This window comes from Varanus komodoensis, unplaced genomic scaffold, assembly GCF_004798865.1.
Source record: "Varanus komodoensis strain SLA01 unplaced genomic scaffold, ASM479886v1 scaffold2, whole genome shotgun sequence".
In the NCBI taxonomy this organism is placed as follows: Eukaryota; Metazoa; Chordata; class Lepidosauria; order Squamata; family Varanidae; genus Varanus; species Varanus komodoensis.
The window spans coordinates 45983830-46006315 of record NW_025335568.1 but is presented as its reverse complement, the minus strand read 5'-3'; the positions used below and the strand labels follow the sequence as shown (position 1 = coordinate 46006315).

Below are 22486 nucleotides of genomic sequence, written 5' to 3'. Positions count from 1 at the left end.
AGGAAGTTTCCTTTTCCTTCACATACATTCTCCTCCCAAATGTCTCTGCAGTACTAAATCCAATAAAAAAATTAGGCAAGCTGCATTCCTTACCCACTCAAAGAAAAACAAAGAATGAATAGATGGCATAGAGCCTTATCTGTATGTGATAGAAGTTGCACACTGAAGTTTGGGAGAAGGGAGTTCATGCAGCCGCTTTGGGGCTTCATATAGTGAACGAAATTGCCAAGACAATGAGCTTCCACGCAGACTTCCTAGTTTAGAGAAACTCTAGTGCTAGACAAGCTGCTGTGACTATTCAACTACTTAAAACCCCTGCTGCAAAAGCCAGGCAATACTGGAAATAAAATTAGACAGGTTGATTTTCCCCAAATCAAACACTCTTTGTACAATAGATGTAATTATACCCAGGATTGTCTAGCAATAGACAAATTGGAAGCTCAGTGGGTGGGAAGTCAACATTATTCTGAAACACATCAGTGTTCTAGGGCCTCCCCTATAGAGCTGGTAACCAAAACTGTAATGGTTATAGGAAGGGAAGCGCTCTGAAAAGCAATCAGTAGTGCAAGCTGGTGGCATAATGACAACTTGAAGCTGAACACTGTGTTCATTTTTGACAGATTCTAAGTGGGTTAATTAGAATTGGACCCCCCCCCCCCCCCCCCGCCGGAAGCTAATTCAAGCTATGTTGAACAGTTGAATAAGGGACAAATACCTTTCAAACAAAAGGAAATGATCCCTTATGTAAATAAAAAGGCAGCCTAGTGTGGTTTGATGCCATAAACTTGAATGTTGTTTACATTATGCTAGTACCTCTGAAGCAAATAGGATGGCACAGTATCTGATTTCTGTCAAGTATTGCTACTGTACATTAGACAAGTTCTACTGTTCTCATTCTAATCAGTGACTGGGTTCACACAATACAGGAACCCACAATTAAGGACCGAGCATGAATTGCCATTGAATTGCGCATTGTTGCTGAACTGCGGGTTATCGTGTTGTCTGGATCTAGTCAAGAGAACAAACCATGGTAAACAGGCCACATTTCACAATCCAACAACAAAGCATGGCCTCTCTTCATGGGTTGTTCATGTAGCTGGGTTCAGATGACATTTCAGCAACAACACACAGTCAACTCCTGAACATGGGTTATCCTTTTGCCTAAGCCCGTTGTGCATGCATGTCCATGTTGTATAGAGAACATCCTACTTTGAGGAATGGAGCTAATATGCTGTAAGTTAAATGGCTTGTCTTCAAGAGATGATCGCACCTTTAATTTCTGTTTCTTAAGAAGACGTGCTATCCCCCACTGAGCTCTACTTGCAAGGGATCTATGAGTTATCCCTGCAGCTGTCACTGCCGGCAGCTATTCCAGCAGGCCAGCTGTTCAGTGAGAGACAGTGCCATTCTACCATCCCTGCTGAAATGCTGCGTGACATTCTTTCTTCTTCCTGTTCCTTTTTCCTTGTGTATCATGCCTTTTTAAATTGAAAGCCTCTAGGCAGGGAGTGTCATGTTTTACTGATTGTACGTAAGTCACTCCAGGAGTCTCTTTAGCTGAGGAACAGAATAGAGCTACTTTTAAATAAGTGGTTGTACCTTGAAGCTCTTCTTGCAGTTTGTTCTGCCTCAAATTCAGTTTAACAAATCCCAGTTTTCAGAGCTGTTACACTCAAGAATGATGCATGCATTTACAAAATATCCAATCTGAAAGGTCTTCTCCCCAAAATGGAAAATAGGTCACCTGGATACCCTCATGGTGGGCATTTTGCTTTGTATTGCTCTTTCAGAACTATTTGTGGCACTTAGCTTTAATTTAGTGAAGTTGCCCTTTTTCCCCGGTCACACTGTGAACTGTGCACAAATGAGAAATCAAGCCCTCACTGAAACCCTAATGCTAGCTATGTGGAGGTTGCTTGTTGTTCCTTGGTGAAAATAATGATGTTTTTTTCCTTCATGTGTCACATTAGCTATGAGTAATCCCTTTTTTCATGCCCCTGAGTTGTACTTAGCATCCAACCTTTCAGAAACTTAGCTGTAGGATTGCTAGTTACATCAGTGAATTGGTGCAAGCACAATAATTTCATCCTTGTGTACGTGTGGCAATGTTTAAACACTTCAAAAGGAAAAAAGTTACTTCTTTTCACAGCTCCTGTTATTCCTTAAAGCCTTTTCTGAAACAGAGCAGACAAAACTGGCAATGCTCACTGGAATCTTGCTAGCCAATGGGACGCTTCCTGCTACCATTTTAACAAGCCTTTTCACTGACAACATTGTCAAAGAAGGTAATATTTTTTATCTTAACACTGTGTTTCCTGTGGGAGTAGCTTACCTCCACTTGGAAGACAAAATTACCATCTTCCAAGAGCAAAGCCACCTGTCTCATGGCCTTGGAACTGTGGAATGCTGTTCCTGGAGAAGCTCATTCATCTTCCTTGGCGTGTCTTTGGAAACAGCCTAAGAGCCAAACAGTATATTCTGCTGTGTATGTGGAAATCATGCTGTTGTTAATTTCACTGGATTTATTAGTTGATTAGCTTTGTTTATGTGCTTATGGGATTAGGTATTATGAATCATGCCTAGTCAAAGAATGCTTGTTTTTGCACCGTTTTTGAACAAGCGAGGGGAAATATGACTGATCAGTAGGGTATAAATGATGAAATAGAGAATTCAAGGAAGCATTCTTGAGGGCCAAATTAGAGAAATTGCATTTTTAAACAGAGAGTTTTGAACTGGGCAACTCAACTCTCCTGTCAAAAAGCAGAGGTCGGAGTGGTGGTGATCTGGATCGGGACCTCGGGACTGGTTGAGTCGTGCCCCATAACTTATCTGTCTACACTCTAGCTCTGAACCAGATGCTTCATGGTTGCATTTTTAAGAAGCCAAACTTGTGCAAGTTGTAAGTAGATTTTAAAAAAATGTGAATAGATTTAATGTGTAGTTTGGCCTTTTGTTAAACACAAGAGGCAAACAAAGGCCATAGTGGAGAGGATACCCAAAACTCTTCCCGTGTCCCTGTTCAGGGTCCCCAGGCAATTTACTCCTCTCGAGGAGATCTTTGAGCCCTCTTGAATGGAATAAGTCACAGTGAAAATTGCTTTACCAGAGCATGATGCCATCAGGAGAGTTCCTAAGCTGGGAGAGAGGGCAGGGAGAATCTTTACATTCTTCTTAGATCAATGGAATCCATTATGGGAGGAAAATCAGGGAGAAAAACAACTCATCTAACTACCAGTACCAGAGATAAGAAGTGGGAATGGAGCCACAAACTTGACATTTCAAGTCGCAAGGACAAAGAGCAGGAACATCTACTGTTGACCTTCCCAGTTTCTAGCACAGCTGTTTCTCCATTCCTGCCAGAGTTGCTAGGGAAAGGAAAATTCAAAGCTCTCTATCAAAAGCTTTCTCCCTTTCCCTCCCCATCCCCTTTTGGGCAGCTGTCTTTGCTCATGAGCCAGAACTGAGCAGACTGAGCTTTGAAAATGGGATTGTCTATCAGGGTTTGACCAGAATGGGAGTCTCCTGGGCACAAAATAGATGCCAAGTATAAATGGGTGCCCTTTTGGATGGAAGATTCTAGTGACCATGTTAATAATTTCAAGGGTAGTGGGAAACATACAGATCACTCATACATGCTCAGAAGAGAGGATCTTCCGCACACTCTCAGTTGACTTTTGTTAATCTTTTCATATTTTCTTCTACTACCAAAAGTTTGCTTGAATGCAATCCATTTGGCAGGAGTGAAGGATGGGGGAGAATATTAATACTAAATAGATGGATTAAAAAAAAAAAAAGGAATCCCAATTCCTCCACGTTTTCCTAAAGAAATTGACTCGCAAATAAGTCTCACTGATTTCCGCATGTGTGCTTAGGGTATGGAGCTGAATGTGGAGTGCACCCAAGTGGTATCTGGATAAATAAAAAGCCTTTTCTCATTTTAAAACAGAATAAAACCGTATGACCTCCTTGTAGCTTTTTGTTGTGTTTAGTATCATAGTCATATAGAAAGGATTGAAAATATGGCAAAACATGTGAATCATTATCAGCAGATGATAACCATGGTAACTCAGCTGCCTTGATCCTCAGTTGCCCACATAAAGCAGTGTTTTCATCCTCTCTTTATTGCGGTATTTTGGAATAAGACATTTGGCTACCCATATATTTAGTCACTTCTAAAAATCCAAAATTATGTAGATGCTCCTCTGTGTTCTTTTTGCATCTTTGTAACTGTAGAGCATTTAAGGCAGATGCTAATCTAATTCCATTATAATTTGAACAGGACTGTTAGATCCATATGGTACAGCTGCTAAAGCATAATCATTTGAGACAACTTCCTATATATGAAGTTGCACACAATGTACACAAGCGCAGTTGGCCTTGCTTCCCTGCCCTGGCACTCCTCTGTCGTACTTCAAATGGTACAACTTTAGCTCTGTTGCAGATAAATAAATAAATCTAATGCTAATCTGTAGCAACCCCATGATTACTATTTTTACTTCCAACTTACTTCCTCTAAAATCCTTTTAATTGTGGTTGACTTGCAAAGGTGCTTCTTTGTACTCTTTTTTTCACTTTGTTTTTATCCTTTCTAGGTATTGCAGCTTCTTTCGCTGTCAAACTTTTTAAAGCATGGATGCTGGAGAAAGATGCCAATTCAGTTACCTCCTCTTTAAGAAAAGCTAATTTAGACAAGAGGTTGCTAGTAAGCATTTGTTTCCTACCTTCCTTCTGCTTCTTAAAATAATAAGAATTTAAAACTATGGAAAGAAAAATGCAAACATGAAGTCTGAATCATAATAAACCAGAAATAACATAAAACCAACAGCACATTGATGTTAGTGCTAAGAATGTCTAAAAGCACTAAAGGTGCACTCCTGTATCCTCCTGGAATTATCTGCAGGCCCATGGAATATCCAGTGTCCCAGCTCCTTCCTTGCAAACACCTGAAGTTGGAGCTAGGATTCTGATCTCGGAGGGTTCCCCACTCCACCTTTGCAGCTGCTGTAGTTCTTTCCAGCTATGCTGCAAAGCTAAAGACCATCTTGGAGTCTCTGTGTGGGCGTTTTTATGCAGAATTATTCCAGGTAATGGAGGAACATGGCATATCCATCCTCCAAGAAATGCTCATGAAGAGGGAAATTTAGATGGCCAAAAATGACTTCCAAATGTTTTGGAGGTGAGGCAAGTGAAGAGACAATCCTTGTTTCTACACTACTTCTGCTTTCTGCTGGATGCCTGTAATCCTCTAAGTTGAAAGGGTTAACAGCTGGATGCCACTCTAAAATATGTTAAGACTGAAAAGCTGGGAAAATTAAAGAAGTTCTTACCTGGCAGCAGAAAGGCAGCAGTGGAGGTGCCATGCATGCTACAACCATTGAAAAGGGCTTTGATCTTGTAGTCAGCTTCTGCACATCCTCTCTAAAGACCCCCTTGCTTAATTTTATCTGTATTATATTTATTTGTTGTATCCTTCCTTTTCTCCAAAAATGGTGCTAACCTAAAATAGGTTAACAATAACAAAACCAGGATTGACACAAAACATAATTCAAACGTCACGCAAAGCGAAAGCAAAACCTCTAGCCCACCCAGCCAGTTAAGCCCCTACTTCAGCAGCAGACCAGCTTATGTGCCGTGGGCCTACCTGATAATAACAATAAAAACGTACTTGCCTACTAGCAGAAGGTCAACTGAATGGGAACCGACCCAGCTTCTCTCAACAGGAATTAGGAATTCCAGTGCCTGAAAGCAGCCACAGGCAAGCCCCACTTTTTGTACCCCCATCAAACATCCCTTGGTGGTGGTGAGACCAAGAGTAAGTCTTCCGTGCAAAATCGTAGCAACCAGACAGGCTTGTATACAAGAAGGTTTGAGGGTCCAACTACATGGTCTGCCTAGTACATGTTGTGAAGCTTTTGGGGTAGTTCTATTTATATGTGTGTAAGTGTGGTGCTCTGGCGGGGGATTAAATGATTCTCTCTACCCAGTTGGGGGGCTTTTTCCCCAGCCTTCTGCCCTGCCTTGCCCCATCACATCCCTTCTATCTTTGGGTAGAATTTGGACCTTGTGGGGTGGGGGAATGGAATGCAGTTTGGTTTACTATTTTACCAATCTTTATTGGTTTCTCATTGTCCCATGGGGGAGAGGGTTAAAATTGTGCAAATGTGAGATGATGACAACGACGATGATGATAAATGAACTTGATCTGAATGTGGCACATGCATTGCTTCACCCTATGCACTAAGCATAACTATGCTTCCAAATGTTTTCTGTATGCCATTATTGTTTTCTGACTGGTATGAATTTTGCAGCCATAAGAAAGTGGCAAAAATTACTAGGAGAAGTCCAGCTTCTTTTCTGGGTTTGGCTTAAATTTTCACCTGGATTGGGAACGGTTCAGCTGGAGCTTTTAAGGTAGCTCTGGAATGATCCAGCTCAAAAAGTCAAATGTTGCTTCAGAATTTTATTTGTTAGAAGGATTCTTGAATGGAAGTGCTTTTGGGCTTCTCAGCAAGTCAGGACACACAGGAATGCAGCCAGAGTCCTTGAACAGGTGAAAATATAAGGGCTTGGTAGAATGAGCTCTAAAGCCAGTGTCTCCCTTTTCCTGACATTGTGAATACTGCCAGATACTTTGGAGATGCTGGAGCTTGAACAAATATTACTCCCTAAAGGTAGAACAACAAACTGATGGAAGCAAATCGTTGCCGATTGAATTAATGTGGCTTAACTGACTTGTGGGCTAGATGATTCATGTTGGTTCTCAATTATGTCAAATTTATTTTCCACAGATACCACCACAGTAGTGTAGGATATATTTAAAGGGCTGAAAGCGTTAGAGAGGGATGCAGAACATTCCAGGTTCAATCCTCAGCATTGCCAGGTAGGGTGAGGAAAAGAATCCTTTTCCAAATCATGGAGAGCTGATACCAGTCAGTGTGGACAAGAATGGGCTAGATGGACCCGGAATCTGATTTGCTATTTATTTATTTATTGTTTTGTTTAAAGGCTGCCCATTAGCATCACACTCTCTGGACAGCCATTACAATAAAACAGTACAATTAAAATATACAAGTTAAAATGCATATGGATAACCAACAACAATGAAACTTAAGTGAGTAAATTGAAACTGGTGCAAAATGAAGTGGTGCCTGAAGTGCACCAGAAAAGAAATGTTTTTGTTAGGCACCTAAAACTCAGCAGAGTAGGTGCCTGACAAATCTCTGATGGCAACACACTCCATACTTGGGGTGCCGCCACAGAAAACACCGTCCTCCTTGCAACCTCCCCTTAACCTCCTTAGGAGGAGGAAGTTGTAGGAGAGCCTCTGTTGATGACCGTAAATGAGGGGCAGGCATAGGTGGAATACGGCACTCCTAAGATAAGGTATGAGGCAGCTTCCTATATTTCTACATGGATACCATGTCACACTTGAGCACTGACATGGTACCCATCCTGTCACTCTCTCTGCTATGCAGCTTCCATGGGCACAGGGTGGCCAGGCCTTCGGAACCCGGGAAACATCTTCAGAGCGTTGGTCTGTCTAGCTCAGCACTGTCTCCATGGGCTAGCAGTGGCTGTCCAGGGTCTTCTATAGCCTTATCTGGAGATTCCGTTGGCTGCCAGCACCCAAAGCATGTGTTCTGCTCCTGATCTGTGGGGACAGTGCCCAGCCATCCTTTCTTACAGGTCTCCATATCATCTGGGTCCCAGAAGAGAGAAGAATGAACTTGGTCTGTGGTTGTGCATTTCCCAGATGAAGCATGAGAAGACCTCTTTTCTCTTCTTTGAAGATGAAGAGAGAACCACACAAAATGCTGTCTTGCTTCTATGCAGCTGGGTTCTGCATTGTCCCTCCCTGCCCAAAGATGGGAAAAATCTACCAATCATTCCAGTGGCCCATAGTCAACATGGAGTGCTGCCATGAGCCATAGTTTCCCATTTGAAGTATGCCTCGTGCATGCGGCAAAATTTAAAAGGGCAGCATGTCCTCTCTGGAGCTAGCAGCAACTCAAGCATTTGGCTACTTAACTATGCGGCAACTCCTCCTCCTCCTTTGTGAATGGTGAAGAGGAAGGTTCTGCAATCCGGTTTTGCATCACCTCCTGCCCCAAATTATGTATGTCATTGATCATTTATTTTAAATTATTGAACAAGTGACTTGCTTTTTTCCAGGAATTGTTTCCAGCCAACCGTCAGAATGTGGAGCACTTTGCCAAGTATTTCACTGATGCTGGCCTAAAAGAGCTCTCAGATTTCCTCCGAGTCCAGCAGTCACTGGGGACTCGGAAAGAGCTACAAAAAGAACTCCAGGAGCGTCTTTCTCAGGAATGCCCAATCAAAGAGGTGGAGAAAAGCGGAGTTTTTCTTTTATTCAGACCAGAAAAAAGGCTTGGATGAATACTGATTATAGGAAAAGATGTACAACATAGCTCTTAATAATGGAATATCGACACTGTGTATGAAAAATACTATTTTATAAGAAACTGCAGTTAACTGCTGTGACCTTGATTTTAATTTCTTTAAATACACGTTTGTGCACTTGAAACTTAACAATGCAAACACTGGATATATCGGAGGCAATTTTAGGAATGAATATGGAGTTTTTCACAGAGCAAATTTTCCAGCACTCTTGGCTGCAGCAAATAGAGGACGTTGACTCTGCAGGGCAGCTTAGAAATAATTTAAATAAATAAGTGGACTGCAAAATGTATAGCCGTGCCTTGGAAGTCATGGCGGTTATGGACTCCAGGTCTGCTCAGCCCTGTCTTCCCATCTTCCTTTTTAATTTTTTTAACTAATTATTTTTAAACTAAGAAAAACAATATAATTAATAATTATAACTAAACATTATTGATTAACACAATTAAACAATACATTAATACCAGTGCTACCTCCACCAGGACCAACAACTCTAGTTGCTGTCTTTCTGTCTTCCTTACCCTGTGCCATATAATTTTTGTTGAAACAAGGAAATGTACCTAATATTAGTGCTAAGAAATTATATACAAAATGATTACACTGACGCAAATGCACAAATATGACATCAAATTTATGTTGGTACTTTCTCAGTGCAACTTTGCAACACTTTCCATTGAGACGTAGTTTATTAATGACCCCAGAGTCTGAATGGGCTGTGGTGGCAAGGCAGTAACCACGCAAGATAGTTGGACTTGAACACCTTTTGAATAATATTCAGAATGCTGTAAACGCATTGCAGGCTTTGGTTTTAGATGCTTGATTTTTGGAGAACAGGCTACCATGTACAGCCTCAACTGGTAACACTGCTAAGAGAGCATTACAGTAGCATTAGAATACCAGTAATATTTGTCTTATGATAGTGCACAGAAATCAGTCGAAGGGCCTGATTTTTTTGCTAAAGAATAGGTTTGTGTGTCTCTTGTGATGGTTGCCCTCTAGTGGCTGCCAAGTGTACATGTCTGTACAAATAGTATGTTGCTATAGTATGAATCCTCATTTACCGCGGAACAGTTAAAATGCAAGGAAGGGTGAAGAGCAATGTTCACAGCCCCAGACATGAACAGGAAAATATCTTCCCTCAAACTGCTTGTAACTTCTCTAAGATGTGTTTTTGTTTGATGTGCAGAATATAAAAAATACCATTTTTACACTGTAGTTAATCGAGGAAACAATGAAAATATTTTGCACGGTTTTCCTGTTCACACAAAACAAACAGTGATTGCAAACAAATGTGATCAGAGAATCAGGGGCAGACACAAATATGGCTTGTTTACTTATCCCTAAGTGCAAGGTAATCATTTTGATTTAAGAATATGTTGCTAAATAGCCACTCTAGTCTGAATGCCCTCTCAATATGCATAAGGATTCAGACCAAATCAAAAGGTCATAATTAATGACATGCTTTAAAAAATCTTCTCAGCTTTCCATTTCTGCTATATTCAACCAACTGTTGAATTAACACAGTGCAAAAATATAATTATTGGCAGACATTTGCAGCAAGTGGAAGATGTTGTTTTAAGATTATGGCTTTAAGGTAATATTTTTCTCTGTCTCTCACTGCAGATGGTGCTGTATGTAAAAGAAGAAATGAAGAGAAATGATCTGCCAGAGCCAGCTGTGATTGGACTCCTGTGGACTTGTATAATGAATGCTGTTGAATGGAACAAGAAGGAAGAGCTTGTTGCAGAACAAGCACTTAAACATCTGAAGGTGTGCAAATGGGAATACTTGTACAATAAGATCATAGGCCTAGACCCAAAGGTTCCCTTTTTTTTTATTTAGAAAATTTCTAGGCCGCCCCATTCGCTGAAGCCTCGGGGCGGCTTACAAATAAATATGCTGCTCTTTGTGCACATATGCTCACACAGCTGTCAAAACATCATGAGATGTGCTTCCCAAGAGGGCCAGCATGGATTTCCAGTCATAATGGTTTGTCCCATTTCTTCAGATAGGGCTACTCAAACTTTCTCAACAGTGCCAAAGCACCAAGAGCTTCCAAGTCCATTGACTCCAGGTTTTGGATATGATTTGAGGATGATACAACCATTAAGTTGTAATAAATAAACTTTACAAATGCAGACATGAGCCCTACAATTCACCCAGAGTGAATAAATAATGTTACTTATAAGAAAATGAATATCCTGCCCTTCCAGGGCTTAGGCACACTTTGGGAGACTTAAATACAACCAGACATCAAATCTAATGGGCTGGATCCAGGTTTAAGTGGATAAACTGAGCTGGTGGAAATGGATTGATTATCTTGCACCCTCTTTCCTATGCCAACCCCAAAAAATGCTACCCAGAGTCAGCAGACCCTGCTGAATAGGTTGAGCAGAGAAGGTTGTCAGAGAAGGGAGTCTCCAAAAATTCTCTGGAGGGCCTTTCTGTGAATGGAACATTTCACCTAACAAGAGGCAGATTCTGAATCTTACCTCATAAAAGTTCAAAAGATCCCACAAGCACCTTTTGAAAATATTACAGACAACACTGTTTCATATTTCTGTATCCCCAAGTTACCTTTTTTTTTCTTTTTTCTTTTGCAATGGGACATAATGGACTCTTCAGGATTAGTCTGTGAATGACTAATTAATTTCTCCTCTGATTGATTTAGCAATATGCACCATTACTGGCTGTGTTTAGCACCCAAGGCCAGTCAGAGCTGATCCTTCTCCAGAAGGTCCAGGAGTACTGTTACGATAACATCCATTTTATGAAAGCCTTTCAGAAGATTGTGGTGCTCTTTTATAAAGGTATCTGTCCGTACCTAGATGGTCGCTTTTCTTTTTGTTTTGTATACTTGTTTTATGTTTCCATTAAATTGAAGTGTTATGCAACTTGAATACAATTTTAGAACTGAAGCAAAAGAAGAAATCAAGTGAATATATCAGAAGTACATTAGTTTGTATAAGTTTACTGTAGTACACGCCAAATGATGTGGCTTGTGCCTCACTCCTCTTCTGGGCTTATAAACTAAATGTGGTAGGAGCGAGTTGTTTGCTGTAGGCTGATGCATTTCTCCATCTGTGATACTAGCCCTTCCCATAGTCTACTCAATGAATATGGACAAGATGCAGCTGGGCAGTGGTGGATCTCCAGAGTTGCTGTGCTTTAAATCTTTATCCAGATTTAAGAGGACTCCAATTCTGCTTCGATTTACTGTATAACACTTTTTGTGGACAAGAATTTTATCTCTAACCCTGGTACCTGTACACTGGAATTGTCATATCACAAGTGGAAGAAATCTCGTTATTCTTCCATGCGTCGTCATCTTTCAAATTTTGTCTTCTCCATTCCATGAAATCCGAGGTTTATTTGCCCAAGAAGCATACTTTGCATCTCCTTTCTAGCTTTTTCTCTTTATTACATAATTCTGATATTCTATTATTATGCAAGTCTGGCAAGAGTTTTTAAAATAAGATTTATCTAAGAAGCTGACACAGTCATTCTGCCTATGTTCAGTCAATGAGGTTGGCAGGATTCTTATGTAAAATGGGAATGTTCCAGGTAGCAGAAGATACATAATGCAGTGGAAGCTAACTTTTTGGCAATGGTCTTTATTTGTGGTATCATATAGTTATAATACTGACAGATACTAAATATTACTTAGATACCCATAACAGAGAATGAATCCTGTAAAAGGATCTTAGCAGAGTCAAACAGATTTTAAATGATCCATTAGGCAGACACTTTTGTAAAATACTGGAAGAGACAAATTGCACAGAAGGGGAGGGAGGGATTTAGCTTTCTTGTGTCTTTTCCACGTAAAACACAATCAAATGCTTTCTGCCTTAGGTGCATATCAGTCTTTGAACTTGGAGGCTTTTGTGCATTCAGTGCAAGGAGTGTGGTATGGTAGTGATGACTGTGACCTCTGATGTGTATTTTCTATAAAGGGCCTTTTTCAGCTGTCTAGATTAAGCACCAGGAATCATGAGGGAAAGCAGCTGAAGGGCCAATAGGAATTGGCATAAGTTGTTGGCCCTGGACTCCTCCCCTTTCCATCCCGCTTTTTCTCCTCTCTGAGGCTCAGTTGCAACCAACATAATTCATTCCATGCTGACCCTAAGGGTGGGCTTTGGGCTTGACCTTCTGTGTCCCAACTCTGAGGTCATAAGATCTAAGAGCTGGGGTTCAAGATAATCCTATGGCCCTTGAGACAATGTTGCACCCCTACTGTGGATAATATTTAGTGGATAAACTCCTATTCCTTTACAGAAGCAAGACTGACTCTGTTGGGACATTACATTTGAAGCACATAATCTTAGAACACTTCCCCAAACCTCAAATTATAGGTGTGATGTTCAAGCTACTTATTCATACAAAATCATCATCATCATCATCATCATCTCATTTCTATACTGTCCCACAGCTGAAGCTGTCTGGGCAGTTTAGGCTACATTTATTCCAGGAGTCAGTCAGTGGCTACTAGTCTTAATATGCTACCTCCAGGAAGAAGCATGTTTCTGAGCATGTTGGTGAGGACCAAAACTAGGAGTGGGTTGTTTTCAGGTCCCACCTGTGGGCTTCCCAGAGGCTTCATATTTACCATGGTGGGAAAGGGAGTGCTGAAGAGGATAAGCATTTGGTCTGCTCTATTATTTTATTTGAGATGGTTCAGTGAGCAGTTATGTCCCAAACTTCCCACATGATCGTCTTGCTCTGGTCATACAAAAGGCTGCCAAGCCAGGCCTTCCATAAGTTGCTTCTTGGTCTACAAAAGCAAAAGAGAGTTGTCTTTGGAGAGTTGTCCTCAGTGCCTTGAGGCGTCTGTATTTTCAGTGGCTGCTGAGCACAACTTGGGTGAAATCTCAGCTTAAACAACTTGAAAGCTAAACACAGATCCAAAAAATATTGAATAGACTGGAAACAGGCAAGTGCAGAAGTTTCCTTTAGAAATCTGGCATAACTTTTCATTCATTGTTCAGAAAGATACAAAAAGACAGTCAAGGTTTGGATAAACTATTGAGTTTCCTCCACCTGCTGATTTTCATTTTATATAAGGATTGGGTTCATAGCCAGTTTAGGATTGGGTTGTCATAGAAACTAAGACCCTGTCTTTTGCCGGGTGTCATATGACATCGTTGCTATAAATAGTTGAAGGAGGAAAGCAGCTTCTGCAGAAAGGTTTCATAATGGGCTTTATCTGTATGGATTGTAGTGTCATAATGAGCACAGTAGACAAGGATTTGGGCCTGCCCAATAAAAGTCAGTAATTCTATTGTCCTCTGTTGGCATAATTTAAAAACAAGCATTCTAACATCTTTGAAGTGGAGGTGGGAAAGACTTCAGCTAGGACAAATAAAGAGCTGCTTTGGATGTAAACAAAAACAAGCATCATGACTATGCACAGCGACTTCACCCATTTCTTCTGTCTGTTTTGGCATTTCAATCTGCTCTGTTTAATCAGATTTCTACACTTTATCCAAAAAGAGGAACTTCTTGTTAGATAACCACTGTTAATTCAAGCTGTAGCATAAACTGGATACTAAACCAGTGTTAAACCAGGCTTTCCTATTTCAGATATAACAAGGATCGCTGGTTTAAACAGGCCAGAGCTGATTCTTGGCACTAGGAGGTGATGGAGAGGGCAAAAGGCAAATGTGTGAGCCTAAGTGGCAGGCCTATAATAAGCATTAGCATAAGAACCTTGACCAGAATAAACAGGCTTTAACCTTGCACTGGATATTGTGAATGTCACTTTCAGTGTGAATATTATCTTAAGTAGTTGTGGTTTAGGTATTATTGAAAATCATACTGGATACTATACTTTTTCTATACTGTATGTTCTCTCTGCTTGTCACTATTGAGAGGTTAGTACTCTATTCCATCCAGTAAGGGGAAATTATTTAAAGAATGATTTAGCTCAGAACTGAATTATTAGAGCATGTGCAATTTTGAGGGTTAAATGTCTTACAAAAAATTGTAGGAAAAAAAACATGCACAACACATCACTAGAAGAAGTGTATGCAAAAATGCATAAGACGTTTGGACAACAAACAAACTTACTTGGGGAGGTAAGAAACTGAGTGAAACTGCTGCTGACAGATTTTGCTATCCCTTAATATAGAAAGTGAGAGGTTCCTCACATTACCCTGCACTGGAAGTTGCGATGCATGAAATGTTTAAATGGGTAAAACCTGGTGGCCTAAAATACAGGATTTTAGGCCACCAGACATAATGATAATAGTGTAATATAATGTGATTCTTATTTTCCTAAGAGTAAGTGCCACTGAAGACAACAGCATTTCCATCTGAGTAGACACATACCCTATTGTACTGAGAGTCAATTCTTAATGAATTGCATCCCAGGATCCTAAATCAGAAACCATCCACCAGTCGTGTACAGTCTTTCCCGCCTGTGTGCATGTGTGTTTTCTGGCATGCCTGCAATGATCCCTCAGCACTGAGGTGGTGGGTGGCTGGGATCAGTTACAGCCACTGGGAGTTCCTTCATGCATCCCTTCAGGGCATAGCACAGAATGACATCACTCGGGGTTGCAATGAGAAACACACGTCCCACAAAAGTTGAGCTAAAATTGCAGCAGCACTTAAGATGTCAACTTAATCATCCTGAATCATAAGTGGCTAAATATAAATTATCCCCAGTTTTTCTTGTACTTCAAAAAGCAACCTGGGGCTGTGATTCTCTGTGTCCTGTCCTGCATGTTTGATTAATTGAGCATCTTTCTCTTGGCAAGAGAAGGCATGAATATTACCAATAATCCTTGTTTCACTTTTCTTTTGTTCTCATTCCTGACCAATTGAAGATCTCCTTGTAGTGTATTCGTAAGCACAGTGTAGTGAAAGTGCTGTGGTTTTGTTCCAAGGCCTTATGGCCTTCAACTTATCAGGAAGGGCACAATTTCCCCAAACATATTCCTTAGATAAGGTGCTTTCCCCAACAGTAGTTCTCAGATAGGAGTGTGGGAGCTGAAACTGTTTCCTTTACTGAAGCAGCTTCATCACTTTCCTATCTCTCAAGAAGTGGGAGTTACAGCCTGTGTGTACTGTCAGCTTCTGAAATAGAGAGAGAAAAGAACAATATCAAATCCATGGCAAGAGGCATTGTCTTTTGTTCTCACCTTGCTGAGGAGAATTGGCACATGGCTTGCTTGTCCAGGCAACTTTGAGGCCTGCAGAGCATCCCATGGCCTCATCCGGGAACCAAGATGGCTACAGACAAAGGAAATGTCTTTTCTTGTCTATATTCTGCACCCATATTTCATCATTGTATTCAGTAAATTATTCATCATCTTTGACACAAGTGGTTTTGTTTTTTCATAAGTATCATTGAATCTGTGAGGTGCTTTGACTGGACAGGTCTAAAATAGATGTCCAAATCTGGCAATTACAGTTTTGTTCAGTTATGCACTTTTCCAAGTATGAGTTTGTCACACAAATATTTGTATGCATTTTTGCACAAATTCTTTATGCACTTTAGTTGGGTGTACTCTTTGCAGTTATACCTCAATGTATGCATTTTTGTGCATGTACTTCCCCTAATATATGCACTGTCGGTTGTGCCATTCTTTAATGTTTGTGTTTTTAAGTTACAAACTGCATTGCAACATCCCAATAAATGTGTTCTAGAGCATATATAGCTTCAGGAATTGCAAGCTGAGTAAGTTTGTATAAGCATTTGGACTGAACAAATTCTTCATCCATCCCTAGTTGTATATAATACAGACAGTTCTTCTCCTCTTCTCCTGTGGTAAGTCTTTCCTTCCTCCCATTCTCTTGTTTTCCCCAGAATGCTGTATCAAAAGTCTCCATTCCTAGGCAGCACTCAGACTTAAGATTCAAATGACTTTAAACATGTGCCAGCATGGCTCTGCAATCAATAGGACTTCAAGTACATAAATTAAGTGTTAAGTGATCGGAATAGATCCCTTAACATAATACCTGTCAACATTTCTCTTACAATTAATTACCATGTCTCAGTTGCAACACACGTGTGTTAGCTAAGCTGCTTTTCAGTCAAGCCAGGAAAATGTGGATAAAATGGTTTTTATGAAGCAAAAGTGGATGGGAAACAGATGTGAGAAAGAATATTAATAATGAAGATAGGGAAAATATTTGGATGAAGAGGATATTAAAATCTATGTCAGTAAGAATAAAGGAAAATTTCTACAAAATTGTGTGGAAGTGGTACCTAATTTCAGTGAAGTTGAATCGTATCAATAACAAATACTTCAATTAATGTTTAAGATATGGTCATGAAGTGGGTACATATTTCCATATGTGGTGTGAATGTGAATATAAATAAAATTTTGAAAAGAGGCTTTTAAAGAGTGTAATAAAATACTAAGTCTAACTATAGCTATATGCCCTAAAATTGCATTGCTTTCAGTATTTGATTTTAAAAAAAACAGAATTCACAAAATAAAGAATAAATTTAAGAGTAAGATTAATTATAGCTAAGAATTGGAAAGTAAAACATAATTACTGTCTGATCAGTATAGAGAAGTTTGAAATATAGCTATTAATGACAAATTAAGTGATATTAAAGCAAGAAAAGTGCATTTAAAGAAAAACAAGTTTGATGATATTTGCATTTATTGATTTATTTATTGGATGTATTTATTGAATATGACTTTAAAGAGAGGAAAGGATTTCAGCCATGAGAAGAATCACTACAGTTTTGGAAGGGGGGAATTTTCCTGAACTGCTTGAGGAATTTTGTTTTATTTGTAACATGTATTATTGGTCCTGGTGGTTGGGAGAACCATATTTTTATAATTATTTTAATTGTATGTTTAATTTTCTATTGTTTTGATTTTAAATGTAGTATTTTTGGTTGTAGTTTAGGGTTTATTTAAAAAAATAAGCAAACACGGATCTGTTCTTTGTTACATACCATTAATAGGTTCAGTTCCTAGACATTGCATTAGCATATTGCAAGATTCAGGATAACAATAGCTTTTTTGGTGTGGTGCTTTCTACTCCCAATAATTTTAATCTTCTTTGATCATAAATGGCTAAATATACATTTAGCAAAAAGGATTAGTGTTAATGTCAGTTTAAACAAACCAACACCAAAAACTAAAAATCCCCATGAATGTGATTTATAACACAGCATAAAACAAAATAAAACTATAAGCCTAAAATAAGTATACTGAGATTGTTCTTATTATATTGCATTGACATTCTGCCTTTCCCCCTCTGGTAGACAGCTTACATAACTCCATTTTCCACTGCAGCAACCCTGTGAGGTAGGTTAGGCTGAGAGTGAGTGGCTGGCCCAAAGCTTCATGGCCAAGTGGGGCCTCAAACCCAGATCTCCCATGTGTCCCAGCCCAACGCTCTAACCATGACGCCTCAGTGTAAAAATTCAAGAAACCAATTCTCTTATTATGGAACCTGATCTTACTACCTGACTTAGGGCCACTTCAGCACATGGGAACCCATTCCGTGGAGTAGCTGGCCAATTCCACATATGGAACACCAAATATGATGAACCTACATACGTGTAATCTGTATGTGCTTGTCCAGGTATGCCATATTTGGATGCTGCTTCTTGGTGCATGCACACAATAAAGTACACATACATATGGTCTGCCTGTGTCAGTTTTCATGGAATATACCTGTATATTTTTCAGTGGAACTTGCTTTTGTGTGGGAAGTTTGTGTACAAAGTAGCCCTGAACCTATGGTGTTCTTTGCTGCACCCAGTCAAAATGTGTTTAAAAATTTAAAAAAGTCATTGGTATTTATGTTGCTACTAGCCATGTTCTAAAACTTCAGGTATTTAGAACGTATACACAAATACTGTCATTTTTGCCCTTGTCAGATACTGAATAAACTGAACCATTAGATGACAGCTCTTTACCCTGGATGACAATTCCAATGACAGGCATGCTTTCGATTGAATTTTCTTTTAGCAATAATAAAGGAATCAATTCTCTGTAACATATTACGGAATTATTTTGAGTGTTATCCTGTAATAGAGTTAAGTTTTGCATGCCTCTTTGCAGCACTTCCTTTGGTTTTGTTCTTTGTCCAGAAACACATGCTGATTTTTTCCTCCCTTGTTTGAATTACAGCCGATGTCCTAAGTGAAGAAGCCATCCTTAAATGGTACAAAGAAGCACATCTTGCAAAAGGCAAAAGTGTGTTTCTTGACCAGATGAAGAAGTTTGTTGAGTGGCTACAGAACGCCGAAGAAGGTAATGGTTTATTTGAATGCTTGGCTTTAGGGTCTTCTGGTTAAGATCAAGTGTAGTCGATTATTTGGACTGAGGAGGCTTCTCTTCTGATGTCCAAAGCCATGAAAAAATAGCACTTCTAAAGGCTAGAGTTGTACTATACATTCCATGATGAGTTAGTATACTCACTTTTCTAGATCTGGAAATTGGTTTCTACCCATTCCTCTCCCACACCCTTCATTTCATGACTTCCCATAGAGAAGTATTTTTGAAGCAGCTCTCATTGAAGACTAACCTATTGAAGAATTTCCAGCACTATAATGTCCTAAACACTATATTAGCTGCAGGTGTGATTGGCAGGTTGTCATTATTCTCACTTAGGTCTCCTGCAAAATCCAAGCTCATTGTTTGTTTTACTCTGAATCCAAAGAGAGGTAACTTGAAATATGTATCTTTTTTTAAAAAAATTTACTCTAGAGTAAGTGTGGGGTGCCTTGTTCAGTTCAGGCCTTCAGTGTCTACGGTAGTGTAAAACTGAGAAGGATATAGAATTTTCTTCTCAGCTGTTCAAGGTTCTGGGTACTTCTCTCCTTTTTTATGTCTGCCAAAATATACATAACTTTTACCAAACCTGATGAATCCTAAAACTTTGCGGAATATAATATGTCAAAGTCCAGTAACTGATGCTGCAGAAAACTGAGTGGGGACTTGAAAAAGACCTTTCAACTCCCTGTCCATCATTCTAGCCTTCAGGCCACACTGAATCTTGATCATAATTTTCTTGTTTTTTCATGCTTCTCCTTGTGATTTTACTGCAATTAGTATACATATATGCATTTTACATCTGTTTTATTGCATATTTAAACCCGTAAACCACCCTGGGTCTTTTATTGAAAGGCAAGGTAGGCAGCTCTTAAATAAATTTTGTGAGATGCCATCATACATGTTGTGGCAATGAAGTCTATACATTATAGGCACAAAAAATCATGTAATTGCTGCCATTTGATCTGGCATTAGCTGGAAAAAAGCTTTACCTCCCCCCACCCCTTTCTTTTACCTCCTAGAATCTGAATCTGAAGGTGATGAAAATCAAGATGGCTGAACAAAGCACAAAACATACAAGCTATGGCTGACTGCTTCTTGGGCAATTTTGTACTGCTCAAGCAAAAGACATTTTCGTCAGTGTCATACTGAAAATTCTAGGCTAGGCTTTCCTTTTGTTTAGAAGAATAAGATATTGGAGTCCTGAGACATTAGATGCTGTACTTAAGACTCTTCATCTGGCACGCTTTATGCTAAAGTAGGCAGAGGCCTCATTCAGCAAGGAGACATATAGGGAAACTGAAATAAAATACTTAAGGACTCCTTTTTATTAGTATCTTTTCAGGTACTTTGGTGTCTCTTCATAGGGTTGTTTGATCTGTGCGTGTAGCTCAATATTTGCTTGTGTATGTGATTTGACATCACCACATTTTTTGGAATTAAATGGCTTTTATATCTTCATGTTTTCATGCATCTTGTTTGTTTCCGGAAGTGCCTTGTGTGAGACTAAATCACTGTTCAAGTTCTGCAGGAGGATCTTACTAGGTCCAGTCTAAACTTTGTACCTGACCATTGAGGTAAACCACTTCCTCCTGATGACATGGAAGGTTTCCAAACCTATGACTGACACCACTAGAAACAGCCTTCCTTAATCTGCAGCCCTCCAGATATGTACAACTCCCAAGCACTTAACCACATCTGGAGGGTACCATGTTGGGAAAGATTGGGGGATTCCACATAAAAGGGCATTACTGTTCATTACACAAAGGGAAACCAGCTTGCCAAGTGGATAGTTAATGTGTCAACCAGTACTAAGGTGTTGGTATTAAAGAGGAGTTGGGTGAATTGACTATATGCATTTCTCTTCTTATACCAGAGTACATTATTATATGCCATTTCATTACATAGAGCTTGAACATTTCTAAATCAATTAATTTGTTATAGTAATACATTAAAACAACTTTTAATGGACAATAATTGGCTGTATTTTTAAAATGTTTTTAATGCAAGTACTTAAAATAACCTGCAGATGGCAAGCATCCTTACAGAAGAAACATGGTCCTTTTATCTCACTTAGCAAGAAGATGCAGGTTCTTAAAAAAGAGGTGAAGGTTTGTTTGGGTTTTTTGCACAGCAACTAGGACAATGAAATAATGAAATTATTGCTAATAAAATAGAGTGTGACCATACCTTGTTAACCATGAGATAAGTGTGAAACTCTAGGATCCCTTTATCTTGTACTTCTTCAGAGGAACAGTATTTGTTTTTAATCCATTGAAGCACTGAGATTGCTGTGAAAAATATTTAGATTCTTTCGGGGGGTGTTACTTGATTCAGTAGAGGTCATCTTTAAAACAAGCTTATTGAATTCTAGTCTCATAATATGTTCTACTTTAAGATGAGACAGGACTTTGACTTGAGCTGGGGCATACCTGGTCTCTCACTTTGGCCACAAGAATCTAAATGGTATGCAGGATGGTGTGTGTGTGTGTAGAAGGGGTTTGGGGTGGATAATTCAAAAACCAATGAACAAAGATGGCCTCTTGAAACATCTCCTACCTTGACATCTAAGCCCTACAATCCCATCAGTAAAATGCATCAGTAAAATCAAAGAAACTGCATTTTATCACCATCATCACCAATGAAATATTAATGTATTTCCCTCTGTCAAGGAACGCAGAGCAGCTTACACAATCTTTTTCTTTTCCTCCATTTTATCTTTACAACACCTTTTGTAATGTTGTTTAGACTAAGAGTCAGTGACTGTCCTTAAGTCACCCAGTGAACCCCATGGCTGAGTGAGGACGAGAATCTGGATCTCCCAAGACCTAGTCCAACAATCTAACCACTACACCACACTGGTGTTCATTCATAGGAGTCTGCTTTTATTCCAGCTCAGGTTAATTTTATGCCCACCAGAGTCTTGTTTACTCTCCAGGATGTCGCACAGATGTCTTTCCTGTCAACTTTCCCTATCCCTTTCACTGAAGGTATTGAATTGTGCCCCTATGCTCTACCCACTGAGCACCAGTCTCACCTAAAAAGGTAGTGTTGAATCAAGCCCCCACCCCCTGCCTTCTCTGATGCTTTGATCCTGCAGACTGTTCCATGTCTAAGACAATGTAGGAAATCAGTGGGAAGGAAGAATCTTTCCAGAAGAAGGATGTACATAGGAGAGGGGTATGCAACTTTGAGGGGTCCAGGTATCATTTTTGCTCTGGGATGGGCCACACTATGTGTACAGCCCTGCATACACCAAGAGAAACATTTAATGGAGTGCTGAAATGATGGAATTTAGCTTGAGGCCAATTTGACCATTGTAATGCTCACTAACAATGGCTTCCCCCCCTACTCAACACTGCCATCACAGAATTCAGCAGCATGGGAGCAGCGGTAGGGGCTGCATTCAGCCATGGGCAATATGTAACCCACCGCAAGGCAGTAGATGATCACCACTTTATTACATTTATATTTATATAAATATATTACATTTTCATACCACCCCATAGCCCACAGGGTGCTCTGGGCAGTTTGCAAATATCAAAACCATAAAAACAATTCTTCAAATAAGTGTAAAAACAGTACAAACAGTATACACCTAACATGCATATAAAACAACCATATAACAACCAACAAAGGACAAGCAACCAGGCAGCAGCAATTTATAAACAATTTTCAGACTGGTTCAGCAATAAGACACATGGTATTCACTATTACAATATTTAGAAAAAAAGGGGTTCACCTGGTGCTGAAAGATGTCAGGAATGGTGTCATGTACATCTGTCTGGGGAGCATGTTCCAAAGATGGGATGCCCCTACTA

At 39.6% G+C, this 22486-nt stretch overlaps 1 protein-coding gene across 2 annotated transcripts in view; it reads left to right on the top strand.

Annotated features, from left to right (window-relative positions):
* Positions 1–20126, top strand: part of BZW2 (basic leucine zipper and W2 domains 2) — a 48935-nt gene extending 28809 nt beyond the window's left edge. For both annotated transcript variants that reach the window (XM_044428992.1, XM_044428993.1), the window contains exons 6-12: positions 2150–2285; positions 4593–4702; positions 8173–8343; positions 10042–10188; positions 11090–11228; positions 18522–18644; positions 19688–20126. In XM_044428992.1, coding sequence (XP_044284927.1) covers positions 2150–2285; positions 4593–4702; positions 8173–8343; positions 10042–10188; positions 11090–11228; positions 18522–18644; positions 19688–19725 — 864 coding nt within the window. In that variant the 3' untranslated portion in view covers positions 19726–20126. The remainder of the gene's footprint in view (positions 1–2149; positions 2286–4592; positions 4703–8172; positions 8344–10041; positions 10189–11089; positions 11229–18521; positions 18645–19687) is intronic.
* The last annotated feature ends 2360 nt before the right edge of the window (positions 20127–22486 follow it).